The 25,979-nt window shown below is 37.6% G+C and overlaps 1 protein-coding gene across 1 annotated transcript in view; it reads right to left on the bottom strand.

The window, feature by feature from the left end:
* EPRS1 (glutamyl-prolyl-tRNA synthetase 1) overlaps window positions 1-25,979 on the bottom strand; it is a 69,061-nt gene that overhangs the window by 26,617 nt on the left and 16,465 nt on the right. The window contains exons 9-18 of the mRNA XM_065895980.1: window positions 25,004-25,175; window positions 23,362-23,595; window positions 22,197-22,281; window positions 21,724-21,783; window positions 17,195-17,305; window positions 13,921-14,057; window positions 12,313-12,520; window positions 11,587-11,699; window positions 7,724-7,841; window positions 1,921-2,277 (exon numbers count right to left, since the gene is read on the bottom strand). Of these exons, the coding sequence (XP_065752052.1) occupies window positions 1,921-2,277; window positions 7,724-7,841; window positions 11,587-11,699; window positions 12,313-12,520; window positions 13,921-14,057; window positions 17,195-17,305; window positions 21,724-21,783; window positions 22,197-22,281; window positions 23,362-23,595; window positions 25,004-25,175 (1,595 nt within the window). The remainder of the gene's footprint in view (window positions 1-1,920; window positions 2,278-7,723; window positions 7,842-11,586; window positions 11,700-12,312; window positions 12,521-13,920; window positions 14,058-17,194; window positions 17,306-21,723; window positions 21,784-22,196; window positions 22,282-23,361; window positions 23,596-25,003; window positions 25,176-25,979) is intronic.

The following is a 25,979-nucleotide window of genomic DNA, read 5'->3' as shown; positions in this document are numbered from 1 at the left end:
AACTGTGTTGGTTCTCTAGGAAAAAAGAGCAATTTACTACTGTTAGCATTTAGAGAAAGAAAAAAAAAAAATATATATATAAGTAATATTTTGAAACACAGATATGGTACATTGTAGGCTTTCAATAAATGTAGGTTAAACTACACTGAAGTCAGATTCATTTCAGTACCACATTTATCATCATCAAAAAGCACCTAGTGAAAGTACCTGCCCAATTTCCAAAGAAATTTAGAGTTTTTTACCCACAGGCTGATTTTCGTAACTTCAGCAGTGCTATTTTATGAATGTAATCCATTAACCCAACAGGATGGGAAATAAGAGTTAGCTGTTGCTCTGAGTATAATGGTTGCCGTTGTTACTACCCCACACATAAGTAGCTGACCAAGAATCAGCACGGAATATCACATGCTCTACTCAGAATGAAGGAATTTAAAGAGCAAAGCCCTTCCCCTCAAATTATATCTAGAAAAGGGTCCATAGTTAGTGTATGACATATACAGAGAGTACAAATGCTCCTAACCTCACCACAGGATAGGAAATATCAAGGGTTTATATGCCGAACCCATACACCTACCAGCCTTTATTCCTTGAAGCAAAGCTGTTTTAGAGCATCACAGCTATGCAGGACTTCAACAGGCTCGTTAAAGAGAAAGGAGAAGAGATTTCTCACACTTCACAATGAAGAGACAGAAAAATAATAACTTCTGGAGCAAAACCCAAGATCTCCCCAAAGCGTTTGCTCTCCTCAGCAGAGGTCAAATGTCCATGAATGAAAGTATCTTAGGGGACAGGGTCAGATGCAGAAAAACTTGTTAATGAGGTGAGGAAATTTACAACCTCAAGTTACTTAATCACTCTCCAACCAAAGCCCAGGATGTTGACCAGACCACAGATCCCCAGGAACATTTTAGAACAGATCTCCTCCAGTCCCATAAGTCAAGCCCAGTGGTTCATCACACCTCTCTGTGTTCATGCCACAGCCCAGATTCTACAGGTTTTGGTAGCTTATCCAGTTACAGCACTACTAGTTTGATCATGTTTTAGAACTATGCTACTATTTGAGTAGAACCACATGTCTTGATTATTAAACTTGATTCTTCTCTATCCCAGATGCCATTCCTTTTGCCTCTTATTTAGAACAAGCAATCCTGTTCCACACTCAGTGCTACCATCCACTTGGCTAAATGTTTTGCCTAAAGATATCGTTAAAACGAGAATGAAATTTATACTTCAGTCAAAATGTGGTATCACTTGAGGGCTCCCCTACAAAAAATCTGAAATAGTCACTGGTCAGAAACCTCTTGACAACTCATTATTCCCTGAATATCCCTCGACCTTTTGCTGGTGCATCTTCTACAGCCAGTCCCAGGCTAGCGGCATCAGCACCACCTGAACAACTCTTTACAAATGCATACTCTCTGCATGCTCTGGACTTACTGAAGCAGACACTCAAGAGGCAGGGCCCAGCAGCCTGTGTTTTAGCCAGCTCTCCGGTAATTCTGATGCACAATGAAGCTTGAGAACCACAGATCTACACTTAAGAGTACCTCCTCTGAAAGTCATTCACCTTAAAGGGCTTTTTCTACTTCAGGACTACTTTAAATATCCTCTATAACTGTTCCCCCTTGCCTGCCACTTACAGACACAGACACTTCTGAGAGCCATTTATACATATCCCACAGGATTACAGTCTGTGCATGGCTCTTACTCAGCCCCACGCCCCCACTAGATGGTAAGCTGCCTTGCAATAATATTTCCAGAGCTTGGCAGATAGCACGTATCAATAAGTGTTGACTGTTACATCAAAATACTCAATCGGACAGTCTATAGACAACATGTCTCGTAAGATGAGACTAGCCTAGGTCGTTTGACCTCATAAGCTTACTTACAATGTGTCTAAACTCGTTCCAGGATACTGACCTTAGGGGCTTTTTCAGCTTTCAGTTTACGAACCACCTCCCCTTGTGCAGCAACTTCATCATACAGAGATTTACTTTCCAGAATATCTGATGATGATGTAGAAGAAACATTCTGTACTATCGCAGCAGGAGGATTTCCAAGTTTATATTCCTGGCCAGTTTTCTCCTTATATTCAGCCTTCAAAGCCAAAAGCTGTTTTACAGCTGCATCTATATCTTCCTTTGCTGCTTTCTTGGCTTTTAATTCACGAACCACATCCCCTTGAACAGCCACTCTGTTGTAAAGGACCAAGGAATCCTCAGACGTAGCACAAGTATTATTCAAAGGAGCTGACATTGTCTTAAGAGGAGTAGCTTCCTACAGAGGCAGAAAACCAAAAGTAAAATTAATTCATGTTAAAAATCTTTCCATAAAATTATATCAAACTGTTCTCTAATGTTTTAAGTTAAAAACAAAATTTAAAAATTTTACTCCTTAAAAAGTTTAAATGAATAATCTCATTCCTAAAAATTTATCCTAATGAGAAAAAACAGAAGTAAACAAAGGTAGAGGTACACAGATATTCACTGGAGCATTTTTATTACAGCAAAAAACTGAACCTAAATCATTACCATTAGAGGACTATTTAAAGAAATTATGACACACCCACCAGATCTGAGAATAAATCACTGCTCTACCACACACTAGCTGTGCAACCTTGAATTAGTTACTTAAGCCAGTTCTGCTTTTTAACCATAAGGGAGGGATAATAATTGTATTGAACCCATCAGGTTGATGGGAAATAAAAGGTAATAAATCTATGTAAAGCTCTTAGTTACAAAGGCTGAGAAAATGTAAATATCAATGAGTTAGGTATTATTACTAATTTTTTAAAAGATGAGATATATCTAGATTGTTGACAAGGCAAGAGCTCCATGAAATACTGTGAAACAATTTTATAGTAATGCTGTGAAACAATTCCATTTGTGTAAAATTATACATATATAGGCATATGGTTGTATATAAGCATGTGCAACAAATCCAGAGATATGTTCCCTAAATTGATTTCTGGATAATGAATAACTATACTATATTTATTCTCAATGACATGCTCTTCTTTCGCTTAGAATGTTTTCCTCCTACTGAAACCCTTCCAACTTTAAAACCCTGCTACACCATACCTTCCCTGTGACTTTTTTCTTTAATGGTCTTCTACTTAGTTTTTCAGAATAATCTCATACATATTCATTGAGCCATACGTATTAAACTCCAAAATGTTTGGCTCTACTCCATAACTCTGTCCTGATACCAGACCCAGTATTCTCAATGGTCTTCTAGACATCTTTACCTGGATAGCTAAGAGGCACTTCAAGCTGTATCAAAGTTGCATTTTACATGAAGATTAGGTTCTAAAATCACCATGTAAGTCAAAAACCACATACACTAAAAAATTAGTCCCCCAAAATTCCTTAAATCACTCATAATTTATAGTATTTTTTTGGTGAGGTATATATATATATATATATATATATATATATATATATACACAATCATAAACATTAATATGCATATATAAGTGCATAATATTATATAATAAGGGAAGACTACAATAAAGGAAGCCATTGTATCAAAACTATATACAGGGCTTCCCTGTTGGCGCGGTGGTTGGGAGTCTGCCTGCCAATGCAGGGGGCACGGGTTCATGCCCCGGTCCGGCAGGATCCCGCGTGCCGTGGAACGGCTGGGCCCGTGAGTCATGGCTTCTGAGCCTGCGCGTCCGGGGCCTGTGCTCCGCAGCGGGAGGGGCCGCAGCGGTGGGAGGCCCACGTACCGCAAAAAAAAAAAAAAACTATATATAGTCTGTTCTGCTACACTTATTTTTGGTAAGATGAACTGACTCATTCATGGTTGGTAAACAGGGGAACAATATCAATATAATGCTGAAAAATCACGTCACCTTGTACGTGATTACTCCCAGTGTGTTAATGTTTTATGTCAAAGGAGCATAAAGGAAAAAGCTTACTCACAATTGAAGAGAAAGCTTTAGAAATACATGACAATCTTACAGAAGAATGAGAAAGTCTGTATAAGTGCATTCCTTTAGGGCAGGTGGTACTTTAAAAAAAATGTTTTCCATAACATTAAACCATCTAATGACGGTGTAAGCATGGATGAAGAAGCTTCAAAGATATATATCCTCTTCTGCTCAAAAAAAAGTGTTGAAGCAGGGTACTCCCTGGATCAGACTTTAATTTTTTTTAATTAATTTATTTATTTACTTATTTATTTTTGGCTGTGTTGGGTCTTCATTACTGTGCGCGGGCTTTCTCTAGTTGTAGTGAGCGGGGGCTACTCTTTGTTGAAGTGCGCGGGCTTCTCACTGTCGTGGCTTTGCTAGTTGTGGAGCATGGGCTCTAGGCACGCAGGCTGCAGCAGTTGTGGCACGTGCGCTCAGTAGTTGTAGCTTGCAGGCTCTAGAGCTCAGGCTCAGTACTTGTGCTGCACGGGATTAGTTGCTCCACGGCATGTGAGATCTTCCTGGGCCAGGGCTCGAACCCATGTCCCTTGCACTGGCAGGTGGATTTTTAACGACTGCGCCACCAGGGAAGCCCCAGACTTTAATTTTGATAACAGCGGTATCTACTGGAGGCAAATACCATCAAAGATCTATACATCAAAAGAGAGAGCAATACCCCTAAGGTTTAAGGCTGCAATGATGGTTGACTGCAATGTTGGGTACAAATGCCCGTCAACTGTATTTTAACTTCTATTAGGATCTGCGCAGCTTTCAAAGCTTTTCCAAAACCTTTTGGATACTCCTCCCACCAAGAAGCCTCTACATCCTCTCCCTTGAATCTGGGCAAGGTTATGACTGTTCAACCAATACAACACGGCAGAAGGGACTCTATGCGAGGTTTCCGAGGTTAAATCATAAACCATACAGTGATGCTTCGAACCTGTCTACTGGACACTCACTTTTGGAGCCCTGATCTGTCATATACGAAGTCTCACTACCCTGACACTCATGCTGCAGCTCTCTGTCAACACCTCCACTGAGCTCCTAGCCAACAGCCAGCATCAACTGCCACCCATGTGGGTGAGCCATTTGGGATGTCTGGCCTCACTGAGCCTTCAATGACTGCTACCCAGCCACAATATGAATGAAACCATAAAAGATGTAGTTTTCAGTGGTTTGCCCCAATCCTATTTTTCCTGATTAGTATGTCATCTTGTAGAACATAAAGTTTTTCAGAACACATGCACTGGGGCTTCCCTGGTGGCACAGTGGTTAAGAATCTGCCTGCCAATGCAGAGGACACGGGTTCAAGCCCTGGTGCAGGAAGATCCCACATGCAGAGCAACTAAAGCCCGTGGGCCACAACTACTGAGCCTGCGCTCTAGGGGCTGCGAGCCACAACTACTGAGCCCGCATGCCACAACTACTGAAGCTCGCATGCCTAGAGCCCGTGCTCCGCAACAAGAGAAGCCACCACAATGAGAAGCCCGCACACCACAACAAAGAGCAGCCCCTGCTCGCCACAACTAGAGAAAGCCCGTGTGCAGCAATGAAGACCGAAAATAAAGAACACATACATTAACTCATAGCATAATGCTAATAACTTTACAGGAAATGTAAAAGATGAGAGGCACAGGTGTAAATTGGGACCAATGAGGGAACAGTAGCCAAATTTCCCATCTCGTGCTATTCTAGTATATATACTAGCAGTTCTCAAGGTGTGGCCTACAAACCCCAGAGGGTTTCTGAGACCTTTTCAAAGGAGGTCTGCAAGGTCACAGCTATTTTCATGATAATAATAAGATGTAATTTGTAGTTTTTGCTCTCACTCTCTCATGAGCACACAGTGCAGTTTTATGGAGGCTAAGGCAAATTAAAAAGATTTGTAAAAATGCAAAACCATACCACTCTCCTAACTGACCCAAGTTTTCTTTTAGAAAACAGTTACTTTTCATAAAAAAATGTTATTTATATAAACAGTTTTTATTATTGCTATTTTTTAAATGAATTAATAAATTCTTTTAATACTTCTCAATTTTAATGGCAAACACTGATAAATATAATCCATGTAAACGAAGGTCCTCAATCATTTCTAAGTGTGAAACCAAAAAGTTTGAGAACTGCTGGTATATAAATAGCACAGGGATACTACCCTACTTAAATTCTTACTTCTCTTCCTTTAATTTTCTTTTGGCTAAGACTACATAGCTTTTAGTTTGTGTAAATTAAAAGCTCAAGTCATGACATTCCCGCTCTTAACAGCTCCAAACTTGTATCTCCTAATAAACTGTGCTTCGGTCTTCCCTAGCTCAGGTTATTTACCACTCACTTACCTAGTCAACCAAAACAAAACTAGAAGTTACTGTCTTCCTATTTTACTTCCTGAATTCATGTCCTACTTTATTTCCTCCATGCCCTCATGCTCTGGCTTCCTGACCACTTATCACACCTTCTAATCCTACGTCCAATCCACCCTCGAAACTGTCTTCTTCACTGCTACCAAATCTTCAATGACTACCCAACTGCCAACACCTATGGACCCCAAAGTATGCAGCAAGGTGTTCCAGGGAGCCACTGGAAATTCCTAGGGACACCACGGGATGTTTTAAATATCTAAGGTAAACAGTAACATATCCAACATCTGTCAAACACTGCATACTACAAGTTCAAGGTGGCTCGGTTTCAACATTAGTTTGTGCTACATTCCTTTCAATGATGCCATATCTTTGCAAAGCTGGATTTTTCACAGCTGTTTTGTTAAAAATCAAATACCACAGGAAAATCACTGTGGAAACAGAAAATAAGCAAGGTAGTGTCCAATCTGAGTCCAAGGTTCAAGAAAGAAATAAAAGTATTATTTTTTTCTTTCAATTGATATGTCATTTTAAGAATGAAATAAAAATAAGAATGTAATTTAAATATCTAACATTTAAGAACAAAATCTTTTATAAATGAAATTTAAGTTTCTCTTCCTTCAATTTATGCATATTATTTTTTTCAAATGGCTACTAAGTTACTGGGATATAAACATTTATCTAGTTGCTTGAACTTAACTACTTAATAAAGAGAACAGTTAGGAATTTCATTCAGCCTAGAGGTGTCATGAAAAAAATTACTGGGAAACTAAGGGTGCTATGAAATGAGGAAGCTTGAGGACCTCTGGCCTGCACAATAAACCCCCTAATTCTCTAGACATGTCACGGCCTCTCAAATCCACATCCTGTAAAATGAGGACAGAAGCTGTGTCTCCATCTGGAATGTCCTCCAGAGCCGGACTGCCAGGAAGATTCCTAACTCATTCTTAAAGACAGAGATTAAGCATTACCCCCAAGATGAAAAAAAAAAACCAGAAAGAGGCAAAGTTTCTCATTTGCCCTTTTTCTCTTTTCTAACCCTCAATGACTGCTGGGAGCTCTTCTCCAAGATGCACTGGAGTTTGATAAAGTGCAGACAGGGAGCCAGAAAACCAGGTCACTGTCCTAACACTGTCGTAACGACTTGTTTTCTTGGGCAAGGATCTACTACAGCTCTATTAGAATTAAAAAAAGCCTTTTCTAAAAGATTCTTTTAATCTAGTCTTTCTTACTCTTTCACATAAAAAAAATTAACTTTTGAAAATCTTGTTTTGCAGGGTGTTTTAAAACCTTACAAGAAAGAACAACAACAACAAAAATCGCAAAAGTTAAGAGTTATTGTCTTCTTCGATCTCAACAGTGAGGAAGACAATCTTTGTAAACAAACAGATTCTAAACCCTAGGACAGAAAGATCACTGATTAGAGACATATCCATAAAAGTAAATTATTTACCTCATTCTTTGTTGTTTCTACTTTGGCCTTTTCCTTTGACCCAGATGTTGGCATTTCCTTCGTATGCCCATCAGGAATGTATATCAGAATGCATGGAGCTTCTATGCAACTATATGGACTAAAAAGAAAATGAAGGGACAAAAAAGTTTGTTTCAACAAAATTATCTGAACAGCAATTAAAACTGAATTCCTAGATTACTTCAATGGCACTGTTAATACTTTTCAAGGTATAAGTAAATAGTCCATTCTCTTATTCAAATCAGTCTCTTCAGAGTAGTTTAAAAACAATATATAAAAATTGACATGTCATATAAACTTTCAATTTATGAACTTTCATGAATATGAAAATGCTAAGTCCAGGACAAAGTTACATCTACTCTGGCCACCAGAAATGGCATTAGTGGATGTTCATGGTCTCACTCTTGACTTAAAAGAAATGCATCTACATACCACACCTCATCTGCTTATGAGCAGAAGAATTTCTGTAAAACATTTATTTTGTAAGAATTTCTCAATTCTAAAGGGTACAGTCATTAGCAAAATCCACTGCCCTTGAGACTACTCATAAGCAAAATATTTTTTTGAATTTTGTGGCAAAGGCCACAGAGTAAAAATAAGTGGGAGAATTTAATAACAATAGAATGCTATACATCTCTTCAGTATTTCTGAATACGGCCTTATTGAAATATAATTCACATACCAAAAAAATCCACCCTTTGAAAGTACACTATTCCCTGGTTACATAAAATTGTACAACCATCACCACTATCTAATTTTTTTTTTTTTTTTTTTTTTTTTTTTTTTTTTTTTTAATTTATTTATTCATTTATTTATTTTTGGCTGTGTTGGGTCTTCGTTTCTGTGCGAGGGCTTTCTCTAGTTGTGGCAAGCGGGGGCCACTCTTCATCGCGGTGCGCGGGCCTCTCACTGTCGCGGCCTCTCTTGCTGCGGAGCACAGGCTCCAGACGCGCAGAGCTCAGTATTTGTAGCTCACGGGCCCAGCTGCTCCGTGGCATGTGGGATCTTCCCAGACCAGGGCTTGAACCCGTGTCCCCTGCATTGGCAGGCAGACTCTCAACCACTGCGCCACCAGGGAAGCCCACCACTATCTAATTTTAAAACATTCTCACCACCCTAAAAAGAATCTTTGTACCCTTTATCTATCACTTGCCAGTCTCCCATGCCTCTGGTCCCTAGCAACCACTAATCTAACTTTGTTTGTATGAATTTGTCTATTCTGGACATGTCATATAAATGAAATCATACAATACGTGGTCTGTTGCAACTAGCTTACTTCACTTAGCATAATGCTTACAAGGTTCACGCATGTTATAGCACGAATCAGCGCTTCACTTTTTTTTATGGCTGAACAAGGTTCCCTTGTATGGATACACCACATTTTGTTTATCCATTCATCAGCTGTTGGACATTTGGGTTGTTCGTACCTTTTGTCTATTACGAATGATGCTGCTGTACATTCCTGTACAAATTTTTGTGTGAACATATGTTATTACTTTTCTTGGGTATATATATAAAAGTGGAAATGCTAGGTCAAATGATAACACCATATTTAACTTTTTGAGGAACTGCCACTTTGTTTTCCAAAGTAACTACATCATTTTACAATCCTATTAGCGATGTATGAGGGTTCCAATTTCTCCACATCCTCAACACTTGTTACTGCCTGCCTTCTTGATTACAGCCATCCAAGGGGATATGGAATTATATCTCACTGTGGTCTTGATCTGCATTTTCCTAATAACTAATAACATTGAGCATCTATTCATGTGCTTATTGACCACTTGTATATCTGCTTTGGAGAATGTCTTTGTCCGTTTTTAACTGTCTTTTCATTATCAAGTTGTAAGGATTCTTTATTTATTCTGCATACAAGTCCTTTATCAGATACATGTGCAAATATTTTTCTCTCATTCTGTGGACTGTCTTTTCACTTTCCTGATGGTGTCCTCTGAAGCACAAAAATTTCTGATATAGTCCAATTTATGTATATTTTCTTTGGTTGCTTATGCTTTAGGTGTTATATTTAAGAAAGCACTGCTAAGATTACAAAGACTTAAATGTTTCCTTTAAGAGTTTTATAGTTTAGCTCTTACATTCAGGTCTTTGATCCATATTTGAGTTAATTTTTATACATGGTATGAGGTAGGGGTTCGTTCACTCTTGCACGTGGTTGCTGATACAGCACCATTTGTCGAAACGTTCAACAATCTTTCAGAATAAACTGAGAGCCTACTCTCTTCTGGGCATGACTCTAGTTGGCACCATCACTACCACTACCACTACCACCACCACCACCACCACCATCACTAAATATTTAACAAGGGCTTAATAAGTACTGGGCACTGTGCATGCTGTTTACACACATGGTCTTATTTGACTAACGGCAACGTGATACTAAGATGAACATGAAAAAAGTATCTGCCCTTAATGAATTTCCAGTGGTGGAAACAAGATAGATAGACAGACAGAAAGACAGATACAACAGCATGTGATAAATATTCTAAAGAGGAAAGTGCTTGCTGCAATGGGGACACATAGGTTGGGTGCCTATCCAGATTAGAGGAATACAAGAAAGCTCTGGAAGAAGTAACATTTGAAAGGTTACCCAGATGAAGAAAAAAAGAAGCACGGCCATTCCAGGAAAAAGCAAGAAGTTCAAAGGTAGCTGATGACTTTGGAAAGCCCCAAGCAGTGCAGTATCTTGAACAGAAGGGAGGAAGAGGTCAGCTACAACACAGATGGCTCAGGTGGGTCGAGAGGCCATTACATGGAAACTCTTGCATGCCAAACTAAGAAGTTTAGATTTTCCTCTGAAGCTAACAAGAATTATTAAGCAGGGGGGGATAATGTGATAAAATTGTTACTCTGAAATTTTTAGACCGGGGGCCATATAAAAAGTGGATCAGAAAAGTGCAAAACTGGAAGGAAGAGACTACTTTAGAAACTGTTTTGGCAATCAAGGAAGAAATGCTAAGGGCCTGAAACAAAGGCAGAGCAATAGAAGCACAGAGATGAACCAGGCAAGCAGTACAAACAACAAGGTTTACTGATTAGAATGGGGGATGAAGGAGAAGAACTGAGGAGAGATGGTAACCAGGATCTTGAATTTTGAAGTTTGAGGTACTTGAAAGTTATCTATTCAGAGATGTCTAAAAGGCATTAATTAGACTCACAAGTCTGGAGTTCAGGAGTGAGGTCTGATCACAAAGTTAAAGAGATGCAATAAAAAACAGCAAAGACAAAAAAAAAGAAACGCGAACCAAAATTCAGAGACTGAAAGTTCTCCCAGTAATTCTATTACTTCATGGTTTAAAAAAAACACAATCCTTTGTTATAATCCTCTAACTGTACCTGCTGTACTATTTGTATTCTACAATATATCTAACTAAAGTACACTATAAAGAAAAGCTGCCTGTGATAAACCATAATGGAAAAGAATATGAAAACGTATATATATATATGTGCATCTGAGTTACTCTGCTGTACAGCGGTAATTAATACAACACTGTAAATCAACTATACTTCAATAAAAAATAAATTTAGAAAAAAAAGAAAAGGTAATAGTTATAATGTTTATCCAAAGATAACACTGAAATTTTTTTCTTTTTACTTGGACCATGTGAAGATGAATGGTTTAGTTCTAGAAATAAAATTTGTTATTATGCTGTTTCAAAGTTAAAATTTGTTACAATGATGTCTGAAACAGTAAATACAGAAGAACAAATGAAACCGAACAGAGAATTGTCAGGTACAGTATTTTAGTGGAAGTTCAATCTTTAAAATATTATTCACTATAAGAATTTTAAGCATTTTCATTTAAATGTTCAGTTACACTGATTTACCTAATGGGTTCATAAGGTTGATCACATATGAAGAAGCCTCTTCTCTGGAGTTGTATAATGTCTCCTTTTTTCAAATCCTTAAGGCAGGGATCCCCCAGCATTAATTCTTCATGCTGTAAAGATGGTATAAGACCAAAATACACTTTCTTGAACATCAAAGCACTAAAAACAACCCTAAAATGCAAGCAGTTTTTCCAGTAGCTGCAACAGGATATGTTAAAAACTTTACTACTTAAGCACATGCAGTAAAACAGTGAAATGTTAAAATAAATAACAATTATTCATTATATTTCTAAAAGTTAACATTTATATACTGATGGGCTTCATGAACTTTTTAACTAACTTAATTGGTGTCCCTTCAGATATAAAGAAATTTCCCACTATAAATATGAAGTACAATACAAGAAGCACACAGACCTAGCTGAAAGGCACGCTGGCGCAGCACTAAAGCACAAGGGCTCTAGAGTCAGGAGGCCTGGGTTTGAACCCCAGCTCTACGCCTTATTTCCTGTCCTCAAGCAACTTACTGAACCTCACTGTGCCTCGGTTTCTAGAATTTATAAAATGGGAACATTATTCTTTTATATCATTTTTAACAAAATTCTAGAAATCTTTTCCATTTTATCTGAGGAAACAAATACTTAAAACTAATTTTAAAAATTATAAAGAAAAGGTTATACTGATACAACAGAGCAAGATGAAATAGGGTTTCTTTCAGGAGGCTACCTTACTGTTCTTGTTGACATACTGCTTAAAGTCCTCGTCTTTTCCCAGTACGGGCTTTGTGATCAAGTGCTCGTAAGTGACACAGATTGCTGGGACAGGAAGAGCACGTTCGGTCTCGGCAAGCCATGTGATCTTAGTGGTTTTCTTATAGTCTTTGTTCTCCAAATTCAATTTTGCATCAAGAGATACAATTTTTCCTTCTGCATTTCTAAAAATAAGATAGGAAAGTGTTTTCAGAAAACAAACCTTAACTGCCAGAAATGCATTATTTTGTTCTGTACCTGTAATAAATGGATAGGGAATTTTCTTTGGAAAAATTTCAAATAAAACATTTGAGTTTCTAGTAGGTGCCAGACATTAACTGGTTAAGAGATGAATGAAGTAGAGTCCCTGCTATCAAGATACTAATATGTGGACAGATCCCCCATACATCTGATGAAGAACATGAACATGTTTATGAATTTTAAAGTCACCTGGAGTAAACATTAAAAAATCTACAATACTGTATTTTCAAAACATTTATCAATTACTTGACATCATATGTAATGACACGACAATTGATATTTCAGAGTTTACTAAATTAATCTTAGCATACTATGTCCCATTTGTGTAATCTTAAGAACTGGTAAGTGTAGCACACTATAATAACTGGAAAGTTCATATTCAGCACAAAACGATTAAATTTAAAGTAGATTTTAGTGTCCATCAACAGAGTAATGGATAAAAAAAATGTGGTACATATATACAATGGAATATTAGCCATAAAAAGGAACAAAAGTGGGTCATTTGTAGAGACGTGGATGGACCTAGAGACTGTCATATAGAGTGAAGTAAGTCAGAAAGAGAAAAACAAATATCGTATATTAACCCATACATGTGGAATCTAGAAAAATGGTAGAGAGGACCATATTCGGAAAGCAGAAACAGAGACACAGACGTAGAGAACAAAAGTATGGATACCAAGGGGGAAAGGGGTGGGGCGGGAGGAATTAGGAGACTGGGACTGACACACATACACTACTGATACTAGGTATAAAATAGACAACTGATGGGAACATACTGTATAGCACAGGGAATTCTACTTAATGCCCTGTGGTGTCCTAAATGGGAGGGAAAGCCAAAAGGGAGGGGATATATGTATATGTACAGCTGATTCATTTTGCTGTGCAGTAGAAGCTAACACAACATTGTAAAGCAACTGTACTCCAATAAAAATTAATTAATAAAAAAAATTTAAAAATAAAAAATAAAGTAGACTTTAGGATATACAGAATGTTATACATACAATTTCTGTCCAAAGGATCTCTCCACCATGCAATCGCATTCTGAGAATTAGATGATAAAAGGGGGGCCTAAAGCATTAGAATTATTTTTTATATCTACATGCTGTCGTTTTCAACATCACAAGCAATATCCTAATACCCTATTAATGTAATGAAACATATATGGAAAAAAACCTTTATGCGTCCAGAATTTGCAGCATCTATGCCTGGGTAGATGTACCAGCCAGCACCATCAATGGGTCTGAATTAGGTAATTTTTAATAAATGAATAAACATAAAAGACTTTCCTTCCATATTTATTTGAAAACAAACAAAAAGTTCTTACCTGTGTATTTTAGTAATATTGATGTTGCCCCAATTTATAAATGTAACCGTCTCACCCTCTGACAACGTCTCTGCGTCAGCACCTTCAATGAAAACTTTAGGACTATACCAGACGGGTTTCAAGCCAACATCAGGATTCTGATTAAAAAAAAAAAAAAAAAGAGAATGTTGGTTGAAACAACAACTATTGAAACCAGTATGAAATTTATACATTCATTCATTTTATTCCTTAACAAAAACAGCAGTCATCTGTATTAGTCTGATTCCCAGCTCTGTGACCCTGGGTCAGACACCTGACCAATAATGTACTGGAGTCAGAAGAGGGTGGCCTGCCCCTGAGATTACTTCCAGCCTAAAACAATCATTCTTTGTTTTTAGAGCTAAGACAGTATTTGTCTCACAGTGTCCCTCCAACCAGAATCTGCTTTGCTAGCCCTCAAAAATCTCATTGCTTTTGCAGCAAAGGAGAAAATAAAGTCATTCCTCATCAGTGGCTGTGGAACGTCACTATAGGAACAGACGTCATCTTAGCAGGAAATGGTAGATCTTTCACATTTTAGGAGACACATTTGAAAGACAGTAGCATACATGTACAGAAAGATGAATTTTCTGCCTTTTCAGTATATATTATATGAAGAAGAAAAAGAGATCCGGAAAATACAAAGAATGCTATATTTGTTAAATTTCAGATTTCTGTTTGACCAAAATCAAAAGAAAAAAAAAGTGTAAGAAGATCCTTTGAATAAATGTTAAATAAAACGCGTTCAATAATTGTTCATTGAATGCACCAATGCACTTGAAAAAACTCAGTATGTTGCAACAACTTATACTATGCTGGGCTCAGAACAGAATACTGACAGGCTAAATATAGAACACTTTGTGAGGGAAAGGATAATGAAAATTCCACAGAGCAAACTGAGCAATCCAGTCATCATTTAAAGTGTTTCCTAATCAATTAGTTATTTAACTATTACTTATTCTTTATTATTACAAATAAGCACCCTTAAAAGTTTTATTCTCACCGTTCAAATTTTAAAACATTAAGCTTCACATTTAAACTAACTGTAGTGGGCAATATGATATATCAGAAACCACCATGCACCTGGTTGAACCCATCAGATGCAAGATAAAGGCAACAGTAAAGCCAAATCAATCTCACACTCACACACACACACACACACTCTCTCTCTCTCTCTCTCTCTCTCTCTCTCTCTCTCTCTCTCTCCCCAAGTCTTATTAGGGGTACCCTTAAAATAAGTCTTCCAAATTAAAAAGAAGCTAATGTCATACAGAGAAAGGCAATCATAGGCTACCACTTAAAACATTTATAGCTGTTCATGAAACATATCACCTTACACCTGAGTAAGTCTATGAACATAACATAGTTATGAGTAAGGTTACGAATATATTAGTCTATTAGTATATGAGTGAGTTAGTCTATGGACGTAAGTTTCATTGGATAATAAAGATGTTTACAGACAACTCACAAAGCTGGAACAAAAGGATCTATTTTTTCTTCAAGACTATCAACCTAGCAGTTATAACCGTGTGAGACAACAAACATGGCTTAACTAAGAGGAACTCCCTGCTACCTGTATTTAAGATTTATATTCCGAATTCAGATAGACGGATATCATTGTCACTTCACTGATATTTTCTAAAACAGAACCAATGGCAGCATGATAGACTCTGGACTCAAGCTGTGATTCAATACTATTAGGTCAAATGTTTTGGCTTAAAGGCAACAGCGAATAACCCAGCTAATAGAGAATGCACCTCAGCTTTCACACAGAGATAAGAGCATGGATTATATAATACCTCCAGGAAGAAATAAATTCTTATTATACACTAATATGCTATCTCCACAAAATAAAAAATAGGCACCGAGTGTAACAGTTCTGTGTGATGTGCTGTGGATAGTAATACCGCTAGCATAAATTTCTTCAGTAAGAAATCCACAAAAACATTTACTTCAATTAGTATCCAATTCTTAAACAGCTCATACAGTTCAACATCAAAAAAATAAACAAGCCAATTTAAAACTGGACAGAAGAAGTGAATAGACGTTTTGCCAGAGGAAATGGCCAACAGGCATATGAAAAGATGCGTAACATTGATAATCATCAGGGAAATGCAAACCAAAACCACAATGAGATACTGTAACCTAGCACCTGTCAGAACGGCTATCATCAAAAAGAACACAAATAACAAATGCTGGCGAGGATGTGGAGAGAAGAGAACACTTGTGCACTGTTGGTGGGAACGTAAATTGGTGCAGCCACTGTGGAAAACGGCATGGAGGTTTCTCCAAAAACTAAACATAAAAGTACCATAAGACTCAGCAATTCCACTCCTGGGTATATATCCGAGAAAAACAAAAACACTAATTCGAAAAGATACATGCACCCCGATGTGCACAGCAGCATTGCTTACAACTGCCAAGATATGGAAGCAACCGAAGTGTCCATCAACAGATAAATGGACAAAGACGTGGTGTGTACACACATACACACACACACAAACACACACACACACACACTGGAATACTCAGCCATAAAAAAGAATGAGATTTGCAGCAACATGGATGGACTTGGGAGGCATTCTGCTAAGTGAAATAAGTCAGACAGAGAAAGACAAATACTATATGATATGACTTACATGTGGAATCTAAAAAATACAACAAACTAGTGAATATAACAAAAAGAAGCAGACTCACAGATACAGAGAACAAATTAGTGGTTACCAGCTGGGGAGACGTGGGGGACAGGACAATATAGGGGTGAAGGGTGGTACGTACAACAAATGGGTATAAGATAAGCTCAAGGATGTACAACACGGAGAATATAGCCAATATTTTGTAATAACTGTAAACAGAAAGTAACCTTTAAAAACTGTATAAAAAATTGAAAAAAAATTTTTTTAATTAGTATGAAATCCTGACAAATAATGCTGGATCAAAAATGGTCCCCAGGGCTTCCCTGGTGGCGCAGTGGTTGAGAGTCCGCCTGCCAATGCAGGGGACACGGGTTCGTGCCCCGGTCCAGGAAGATCCCACATGCCGCGGAGCAGCTGGGCCCGTGAGCCATGGCCGCTGAGCCTGCGCATCCGGAGCCTGTGCTCCACAATGGGAGAGGCCACAATAGTGAGAGGCCCGCGTAACGCAAAAAAAAAAAAAATGGTCCCCAATCATGCTATTGCCACCAAAGTACATTTTTCCTTTTGATTATCCTGCTCCTTTAACAGAGAGAACAACATTGGTGAAACCGGAGAGCGACCTTCGGGTGTCTGGCCACTTCTTTCATCTCCTCCTGGGCCTCAGGGATGTCCACCGGGATCACCTCTTTCTTCAGTAACGCGACGTATCGTGGAGCCACCGGGTCAATAACCTGCAACAAAGGCGTCCTTGTGTTAAAACATTCAGAGATTTTTTAGAACTTCATCAATAAAATAAGTAATAGCACAGGAATAACAACTGGCATTCTTTGTTACTGCATTTACTAATTTTTTGGTTTACCAGCTAACTCTTCTCTAACATTTAGCTGTCAAGTAGAAAAAAGAAAAACAATCATAAACAAAGACTGCATGAAGGATTTAGAGTTCCCTTCCAAGAATAACTACTGACAAGTGAAGAGAAGCCAATAGTTAAAGCATATTAGAAATATTCTGAAAGTAATTTTTAACTCTGATATTAGAAAGGAAAATTATCCTGTGGGGTTATGTAACAGTCCTACAGGTAAATGTGATACTCCATTTTGTATTGTTGGAGAAGACTGTTTTGAAGGAATATAGAAATATGTGTTTTAGTATCATTTTCTATAAGCAGTGCTAGGCAACACACCACCATCAAAAGCAGAACAGCATTAGGTCACTATAATAAGGCAATTCTATAGATTAAAAGTAAACAAGTATTTCTACTGGTCTGCATGCTATATATATATACACACGTATATAGGGACCACTGTGTTCCCAAGGGCCTGGCACATGCAGGTAGTCAACACATATTTACAGGTTAACTGAATGAACGGTAGTACTCATTACATTCTAACCTACTCTACCTCCAAAACAGAAGCAGCACCCCCTTCTGGATCCGATGTATCTTTCTCATTTCACTATTCAATTTAAAATTATCCATGATGACCAATCACAACAGCAGTATTTAGATAGTAAATAAAGCATTTGGAAGAAAAATGTAGACAGAAGCAAGTGCGGAGTCAAATAGCTAAGTAAAGTAATGAAAGTCATTTTCTTCCCATTAGAAGGATGCAGGAAATAGTGGTATGGCTAATTAAACTCGGCTGTGTCTTTTGGTTTATATTGGGTTTTTGTTTCTATTGTTTGGCTGGTATTTTGTTGTTGTTGTTTGCTTTGAGAGTATTTCTCAGAAATTCTGAATGAACAGAGAAGAAACCATGCTCAGAGGGTCAGTCAGAAAAGTCTGAAAAGCCATCTAACTTCCCCTTGATGGCTACTCCTTACCTGCTTATATTTCATGCCAGTACTAAATCAGCGCCAGCCCCCCTCTAAACTTACTGTTTCATTCTTTCCTTCCCTGAGGTTTAAAAGTCATTCTTACTGGTTAAGGGTTCCTTCTTTCAGCTTCTACTGGGTTAGAATGATCACAGATTTAATTTGTGACTACTCAGTTTAGTATTTAAGCCAGTAAGATACAATTTCTTCTTTTAAAGAAGCTAAAACTAGACAATCCAACCTGAGAAACTTACTTCAGTTCACTGCAGCTCAGTTTCCTCAACTGACAAAGAGAGCAGAAGACTGTTTCCCACACTTGACTAATTACAATGATCCCTTAGGGCACTGGCTGGCACAGAGTTTCATGCCACTTAACCCTGAACGACAACGATTCTAATCGTCTGAAGTAAAGTCTGGAATTTTTTTTTTTTTTTTTTTTTGTGGTACGCGGGCCTCTCACTGCTGTGGCCTTTCCCGTTGTGGAGCACAGGCTCCGGACGCGCAGGCTCAGCGGCCATGGCTCACGGGCCCAGCCGCTCCGCGGCATGGGGGATCTTCCCGGACCAGGGCACGAACCTGTGTCCCCTGCATCAGCAGGCGGACTCCCAACCACTGCGCCACCAGGGAAGCCCTGGAAATCTATTTTTAAACAAGCATTCCATTGGATGGTTAGGATCAGACAAGTTTGGGAAATCTTGGATTAACAGATTTTAAAGTCTTCTTCAGTTCTAAAATTGTACAATTCTCAAAATCTCTGGATCAGTGGTTTTAAATTACTCCAAAAGGTCCAGAGACTCTTCTTCTGAAGCTGAGGGTTCTGCTCTGAGACAAGGGTATTAAGAAAATGTATGATATTAAATGTCAAGTCCCCAGAGTTTTCCCCAGTCAGTTCCAAAGCCCTGGCAGTCAGACCTTCACACTTCTGGCAACTTGACTGAAAGAAACTCCTCTGGAAAAACTGCCTAGGTCCAAGAGATGAGATGTAAGGTTACTGACGTCGAGGCTTTTCAGTTAACCGGCCAGCCAGACCATCCTACAGTGAGACACAGCTGACAAGCCCAATCTTTTTCTCAGGGCTTCCAATCCCTCTCTCAGTCCCCTGTGTTAAAGATGAGCAGATAACCAAGGCTCACCAGATGTCTGAGAAATGCCTTTAATATCAAAGAAAAAACAAAATAAACAACCTGGAGGAAAGACATAAGAAAAAATACCATTGATTATATTATAACCATGAAATAGGAACAGGAAGTTATTCTGAAAATTCAAAGCACAAACGAGAAATCTTGGAAATATGACAGCATAAATGAAAAACTCAACAGAAGTTGAGAAGATAGGGCTGAGTACATCTACCAGAAAGTAGAGCCAAAAGATGAGATGGAAAATAAGAGAGAAAACAAAATTAGAGCAACAGTCCAGGAAATCCAACATGTGCTCAAGAAACGTTCCACAGAGGAGAAAGACAACATAGTTGAGAAAAAAACAAAGAAACAGAAGGAACTTAGGAACATTTCCCAGAACTGACGGAATGAGTTTCCAGTCTGGAAGCCACATGTTCTTCCAATGGATATGAATGAAAACAGACCCACCCCAAGGCACATCACTGTGAAATTTCAAAGTGAAGAAGCTGTTCATATAAAAGTCTCAAAAATCTTCATCCCATGCTCCCCTTCTCAGGGAGCCACCAGAGGATATAGTACAGCAAAGCAAAAAGGCAATAAAAAGAGAAGGAAGATCCAAGAACCAGATGATCCATCACAGAAGAAAAGCAAAGGGAATTCTCAGGATGATGAGGAAGAGTGACCTGGGAGCACAGCTGGGCTTCAGAAGTTAACAGGTCTCTCATCTAGATCAGATGTGAGCAGCACGAAGGCCCCGGCAGAGACGTCTCTAACGTGAAACTGAAATACCTGAGGCATGTGAACATTTTGGCAGGAAATTTAGATAACTTGCGCAGAGTCTGAGATGGAATTAGAAAATTAAACAAACGAGGGAAACAAAAACCTAACAATTAGCCACAAGAAAGCCAACGAGTTATGAGAAAAAATAGGAGACCTAAATCCTCATCTTCCATTGTGAAAAGTAAACTGATGATGCCTAAAGCAAACAAACAAACAAAGAATCAAGAAGAAGCAAAACACACATCTCATTTAGAGATATGGGCAATAAATACCAAAAAAAATTATCTAGAAGAGCTGAAAGTGATTTATCTAGCAAGAGAAAATGGAAGGAAAGAAGACAGGGGAATATGCTGTTCATTTAACAGACCCTATAGAATTATCGGCCTGTAGTGAAATGTATTTCTTATATTTGAACTAAATGTACACGGATTATTAATGAAAAGTATTCCAATGTTAACTCTGCCTATAAGTTTTGAATGTATTTATTAGTAACTGCAGCAACAGAGCGAACCAATTAATAATTCCATTATGTATCCAAAAACTGACTAAACACAAAAGACAAAATAAATTCAAGACACATGCGAGACAAGCAACTATTTTTTGAGGCAAGGCATCAGCACAATCAAGCAGCAATACAAAGAAAAGGAATTTACAGAACACAATCACAGAAACCATAGTTTAAAACATGGCACTTCAATGATTTGCCTTATTATAGTGTCTAAGCATCTGCTTCCAATTAACAATGTCAATATGCAGTATTCCTCATTTGACTTTTATGTAAGACACAGCTTTTTTTTTTTAAGCTAGATTCAATAAGACACAGGGATTATAATTAACGAACCTTCAATACAATTCAATGAAATCTGTAACTTTAAAACTCTATGTCCTCTCAGTAAACAAGGGAACAGGAGAATGGAGTTAGCCAAATCTTCCCTTTGCCACTAAGAAAACTAGAGGACATGTTTTTTTAAACTAGGAATAATGCATTTCAGTGGGTCTGTATAAGCAAGTCTCATATAAATGTGATTGTGCTTCAAAGCTGTATAACATCTCAGGTTATAACATGTAAGATGCTAAAAGCTATGTGCTAAGTAAGGCAAATAAAAGCATTAAGTAATACCTTCTTACAGAGAGCTCGCAGCTTGAAAGCAGAAAAATGAAATGCAAAGTGTTCAAAAAAGATTTAAGGAAAAAACTGTTACCATTCCCCATAACTCCAAGTTTGTTTTAATCATTGTTCTTGTTTGGTATCATTTATAGGCTTATTGCACTTTATACGTTTAAAAAAGTAAAACATTCCATTTTCCTGAAAACTCTGCAAAACTGTAATATTCTTCACAAAATTTTCCCTGCCATGAGCACACTAATGAATTCTACACGTAATCTATTACTTAGGAGTTAGGCATGAAAAAAAGAGGACCAGGAGTCAAAACATGTACCTTTTTGTTAAATGCCCAAATTTTGTCCCATTCCATGTTCACAACTGAACGTGAAGAACCCTAGAAAAACAATAATAGAACAGCTTAAAGGGCAAGAAGTATTAACCAGAATATTTTCTTTAAGTCAAGCATGCCAGAAAATAAACCCAGTCAACACTTACAAGTTTACTTCCACTGGAATATAAAACTTAGTCTGTACACACTAATCTCGTTACCCTGAACAGTTAAGAGTCAACAGTCATAGATTTCACTGTGTGAAAACACCACAGCTGCCTTTGTCCAACCCTAGCATAGTTTAGGACATTCTCAATTTTCCACTATCACAACAGTGTTTTTTTCAAAAACATTCTGCCCTTGCATTATAAGCAACAAGCAAAGAACAGAAAGAACAACAGGAGTAATAAAGACTAAAAGGATATTATTAGATACTTAAAAATCCAAACAGAGGAGCTGGAAAAGAAACTATAACTCACCTGAGCAGCAATAAACTGTTTCAGTCCTTCAACTGTCATCCCTCTTCTCAGCACACCGCGAACCGTAGGAAATCGTGGGTCATCCCTGGAAAATACGGCAAAGTTTTAAGAACCAAGGAGACATATTTAACATGTAGATGCAGAGAGTACAATATACCTTATTGCATAACATTATATTCCGTTTGTTAAATATTTCGACTAAGAGCTGGTTATAATAATTAGGCAGATCATAATACCATTGAGCCCAAGTTCATGGAAGAAGAAAGCTGCTTACTAGTCAAAAATTACTCAGTAAAATAAAGGCACTACTGGAAACAGTAAAAGTACATTTGAAAAGAGACACAAAGGTGACATTTTCAAATACAGAAAACATATGCATTACAACATTTTTATTTGCTTTTTATTTAACAAACATACAAGATCCCTATTCTACATATGACGATGAGACACAGATAAGAGATGGTTAGCCTCTCATTCATGTACAAATACACTTTATAAAGCCTTTTGGGTTGTAAAAAATATACATGTTGGTTATTAATATTCTGCAGAGATCTGCAAACTTCAGTAAGTTTGCAATAACACCCTTCGTATGCGGCCCAAGGTAAACTTCCCCTTTATCAAATTCAGCTCCACAGTAAAACAGTCTAAAATCACATATTATTCAATATATATTTAATATGTGTCACTATTACATGATACTAATAAAAACTAAACTTGTTAATTCATGTAAAAAAACAAATTCTTAGGCTTATAAGTATGGTAACCCAACTGAACAGGTTTCATTTACATGGATACATGCCTCTAAGATGACTTTAATTTTTATACTCATCGTTCTCATGGAAATCCCATATAGGTTATTAACGTGCTACAGAGATTTTCAAACTATAGGTTATAAATGTGCTACGGAGATTTTCCAACTTTTTCTAGTCCCAAACATGGACTCCATCTTTGTGCCCAAACATGGGCACTCCATGTCTGCTGCATTAAAGCAAAAGACAGCAGTACCTGAGAACCTGGATAAAATAAAGACAAGGACCAGAAACCCTACAGCCCTATCCATTTCAACCCCTCCCATTCATCCTCCCCACCCCTCAAAGCAGTTTAAAAATTAGTGATATACCATGTCCTGACTTCCTCTCAAAATTCTAGGTAACAGCAAACATACCATCCGTCTACTAGACCTTCATTGACAAACCATGTGAGCTTTCTTTTGGATAGCACTGTGTTGTTGAGATTTAGCCGACTATATTCCCAAATGTACGGTTTTCTTAGGCCTAAAGCTTCAATAATCCAGTAAAACTGTTCATCTCTGTCATGGTATTCTGTTGTTCTCAGGGCATGTGTAACACCTTCAATGCTGTCAACTATGGGGCAGGCAAAATCATACGTCGGATAAACACTAGGAAAAAAAGTGAATATGTTGAAAACAATGAAGGATTTTACCCTTTTCACCTCAGATTAGGCATTATAAGCAGCTGTACTAATTTAAAACATAATTCTTTATAAGGTAAGAATTTCTTAAAAACCAACAGGTGTTATGACTCATAATACTCAAAGTACATCAAAACATTTTTTTTAATCAGACTTTAAGGACAATGAATCAGTTACCCACTCAATACTCAAACACAAAAGCAAATATGCAACTTAACAGACAATTGGATACTGGTGCAGTGAATTCTATAATCATATTCCTGTAATGGCCAATGTATACCATGGTAAGAAGCAATAATAATTTCAAGGGAATTTAGCTTTTCAATATCTTAAATAATCCCACACTCAAGTAAATCTCTAGGTTTAATACTTTCATAAGTAAATGCATTCAAGAACAGAATGTTTCCTCCTCTCTCAAGTAAAAGAGAAGAAAATTATTAGGTTGATTAAAATTCCATTTAAGATGGAATAGTCTTAAAAACAATTTCTGTCTAAAATAATGTACGCAACGCATCCACAGTCTCCATTTGAATTTTTTAAAATGTATTACTGCATTACGCCTTCTAATTTTTAAGATACAACTTCATTAAGATGCTACTGCACTATGCTTTGCAATTATCTGATACTGAAAATGTGTATCCAAACTCACTTTTCCAAGTGTATTCAAAGTATCTGTTTAGTAAACAAGGAGCAATTGCCCTGTTAAAAATTAAGGACATATATATACACACATGAAGTGTTTGTCCAGATACAGACACACATACCTGTACCCACAAGTGTAAAGAAAGTTATATTAGCTACTCAGGAAATCATTTACATTCACCAATCTCTTCAGAAGTTACAATTCAGCATTTGTATGTTGTAGGCCTCTTCAAAGTATAAGAAAATATATTCTATGGTTACTTTATAAATTAATGGCCAGGTGGGGGAGATTTAAAGAAAAAAAATCTATTAACCTGAAAACCACACAGAAAACTAACCAAAATTAGAAAAAACACGATACTTTCTTGTTCATATTTCTTTAAATCTTCTATCATGTTTACGAATAAACTTATGTCTAGCAGAATCAAAGTTTATAATAGGAAAAGAAGTATCTTCATCTAAAGAAACACACCACAGTATACCTGATCAATACATAAAATGCAACTTTAGGCAGACTCAAGGACTTTTATAGATGGAAATGATCTTAGACATAACCTAGTATAACGTTAATTGATAGGTAAGTAACGAGAGGCTACATGCTTTACCGAAGGCCACAAATGAACAAAGATCCAGATCTCTTGACTATTCTGCAGCTACTCCCTACTCCACGTTCACAGAAGCATCAAAGCAAAAGCATAGTAAGCTACTGAGCATAATGAGTGAAATACACCTACTTGTATTTATTTCCAGTTCTTGGGTGTGGCTGAATTTTGCAGCGATAAAGCGTTGGGTCCCTCATGCACCCATTGTTACTACTCATGTCAATTTTTGCTCGCAAACAGCAGGACTGACCAAACTGGCTTCCTTTTTTCATTTCTTCCCACATTTGTAGATTCTTCTCAACAGCTATAAAATGATAGTTATACTATAGTTTATCTAATGTATTACTCATCTGGTTGAATTCAAATTATTTTAACAGCCTTATAATTTGACAGAAATTTTTACATTCTGATTTTATAAGCACACTGCACTAGTTTAAAAGTACCGTAACAGTTCCAATATTTGATACCAAGAGTAAATGCAGTTTTTTTAATGAAGAAATTCCACAAAACACTTAGGAAACGTACTCTCTCCCTGTTTTAGAAGTCAATACATTCCACTGATGTAGCACTGATGAAGGGTAAGAGATGATGTCTAAGGCCTGAAGGCTTCTCTCAGCCAGTGTTTTCCATGTTCCCATCATGGCACAACTGGCCGATCAGTCGCCCCCTCCAATTTAACACTGGGTGTTGGAAGCAGAAGCGTTCTGTTCCTTTGCCACCTCACACCCATGGGACAGACCGGTTTGACCCGGCCCAGGCATCGGTACTGCAGCACATGCCCATCTAAAGAACACATCTCTGGCTGAGAGCCTGAGCCCCTCGGCTCCCCAAAAGCACCTTCAGTCATTCCAGCAGAAAGCAGGATACTCTTGGATCCCCAAAAATGAGAGATGATAGAAAAAGTGATACAAGTTTATCCCAGGGAAAAAACTCTATATCCCCACTGACTACGGTCCTACCTATGTCAGGTAGGTACCTGCCCCATATGAATAAGAAAGAACTGTTAAACAATGATTCTCTGTGGAATCTACTGAAGATACCACGGACACTTTACCTGTTCTCAAAGAATCAGGTTAGGTCTAAAAGTCCAGTTGTTAACTATCTGAAA

The sequence above is a fragment of the Phocoena phocoena genome, chromosome 1 (assembly GCF_963924675.1).
Source record: "Phocoena phocoena chromosome 1, mPhoPho1.1, whole genome shotgun sequence".
In the NCBI taxonomy this organism is placed as follows: domain Eukaryota; kingdom Metazoa; phylum Chordata; class Mammalia; order Artiodactyla; family Phocoenidae; genus Phocoena; species Phocoena phocoena.
Note: the sequence above shows the minus strand (reverse complement) of the source record. Positions and strands in the feature narration are given on the sequence as shown.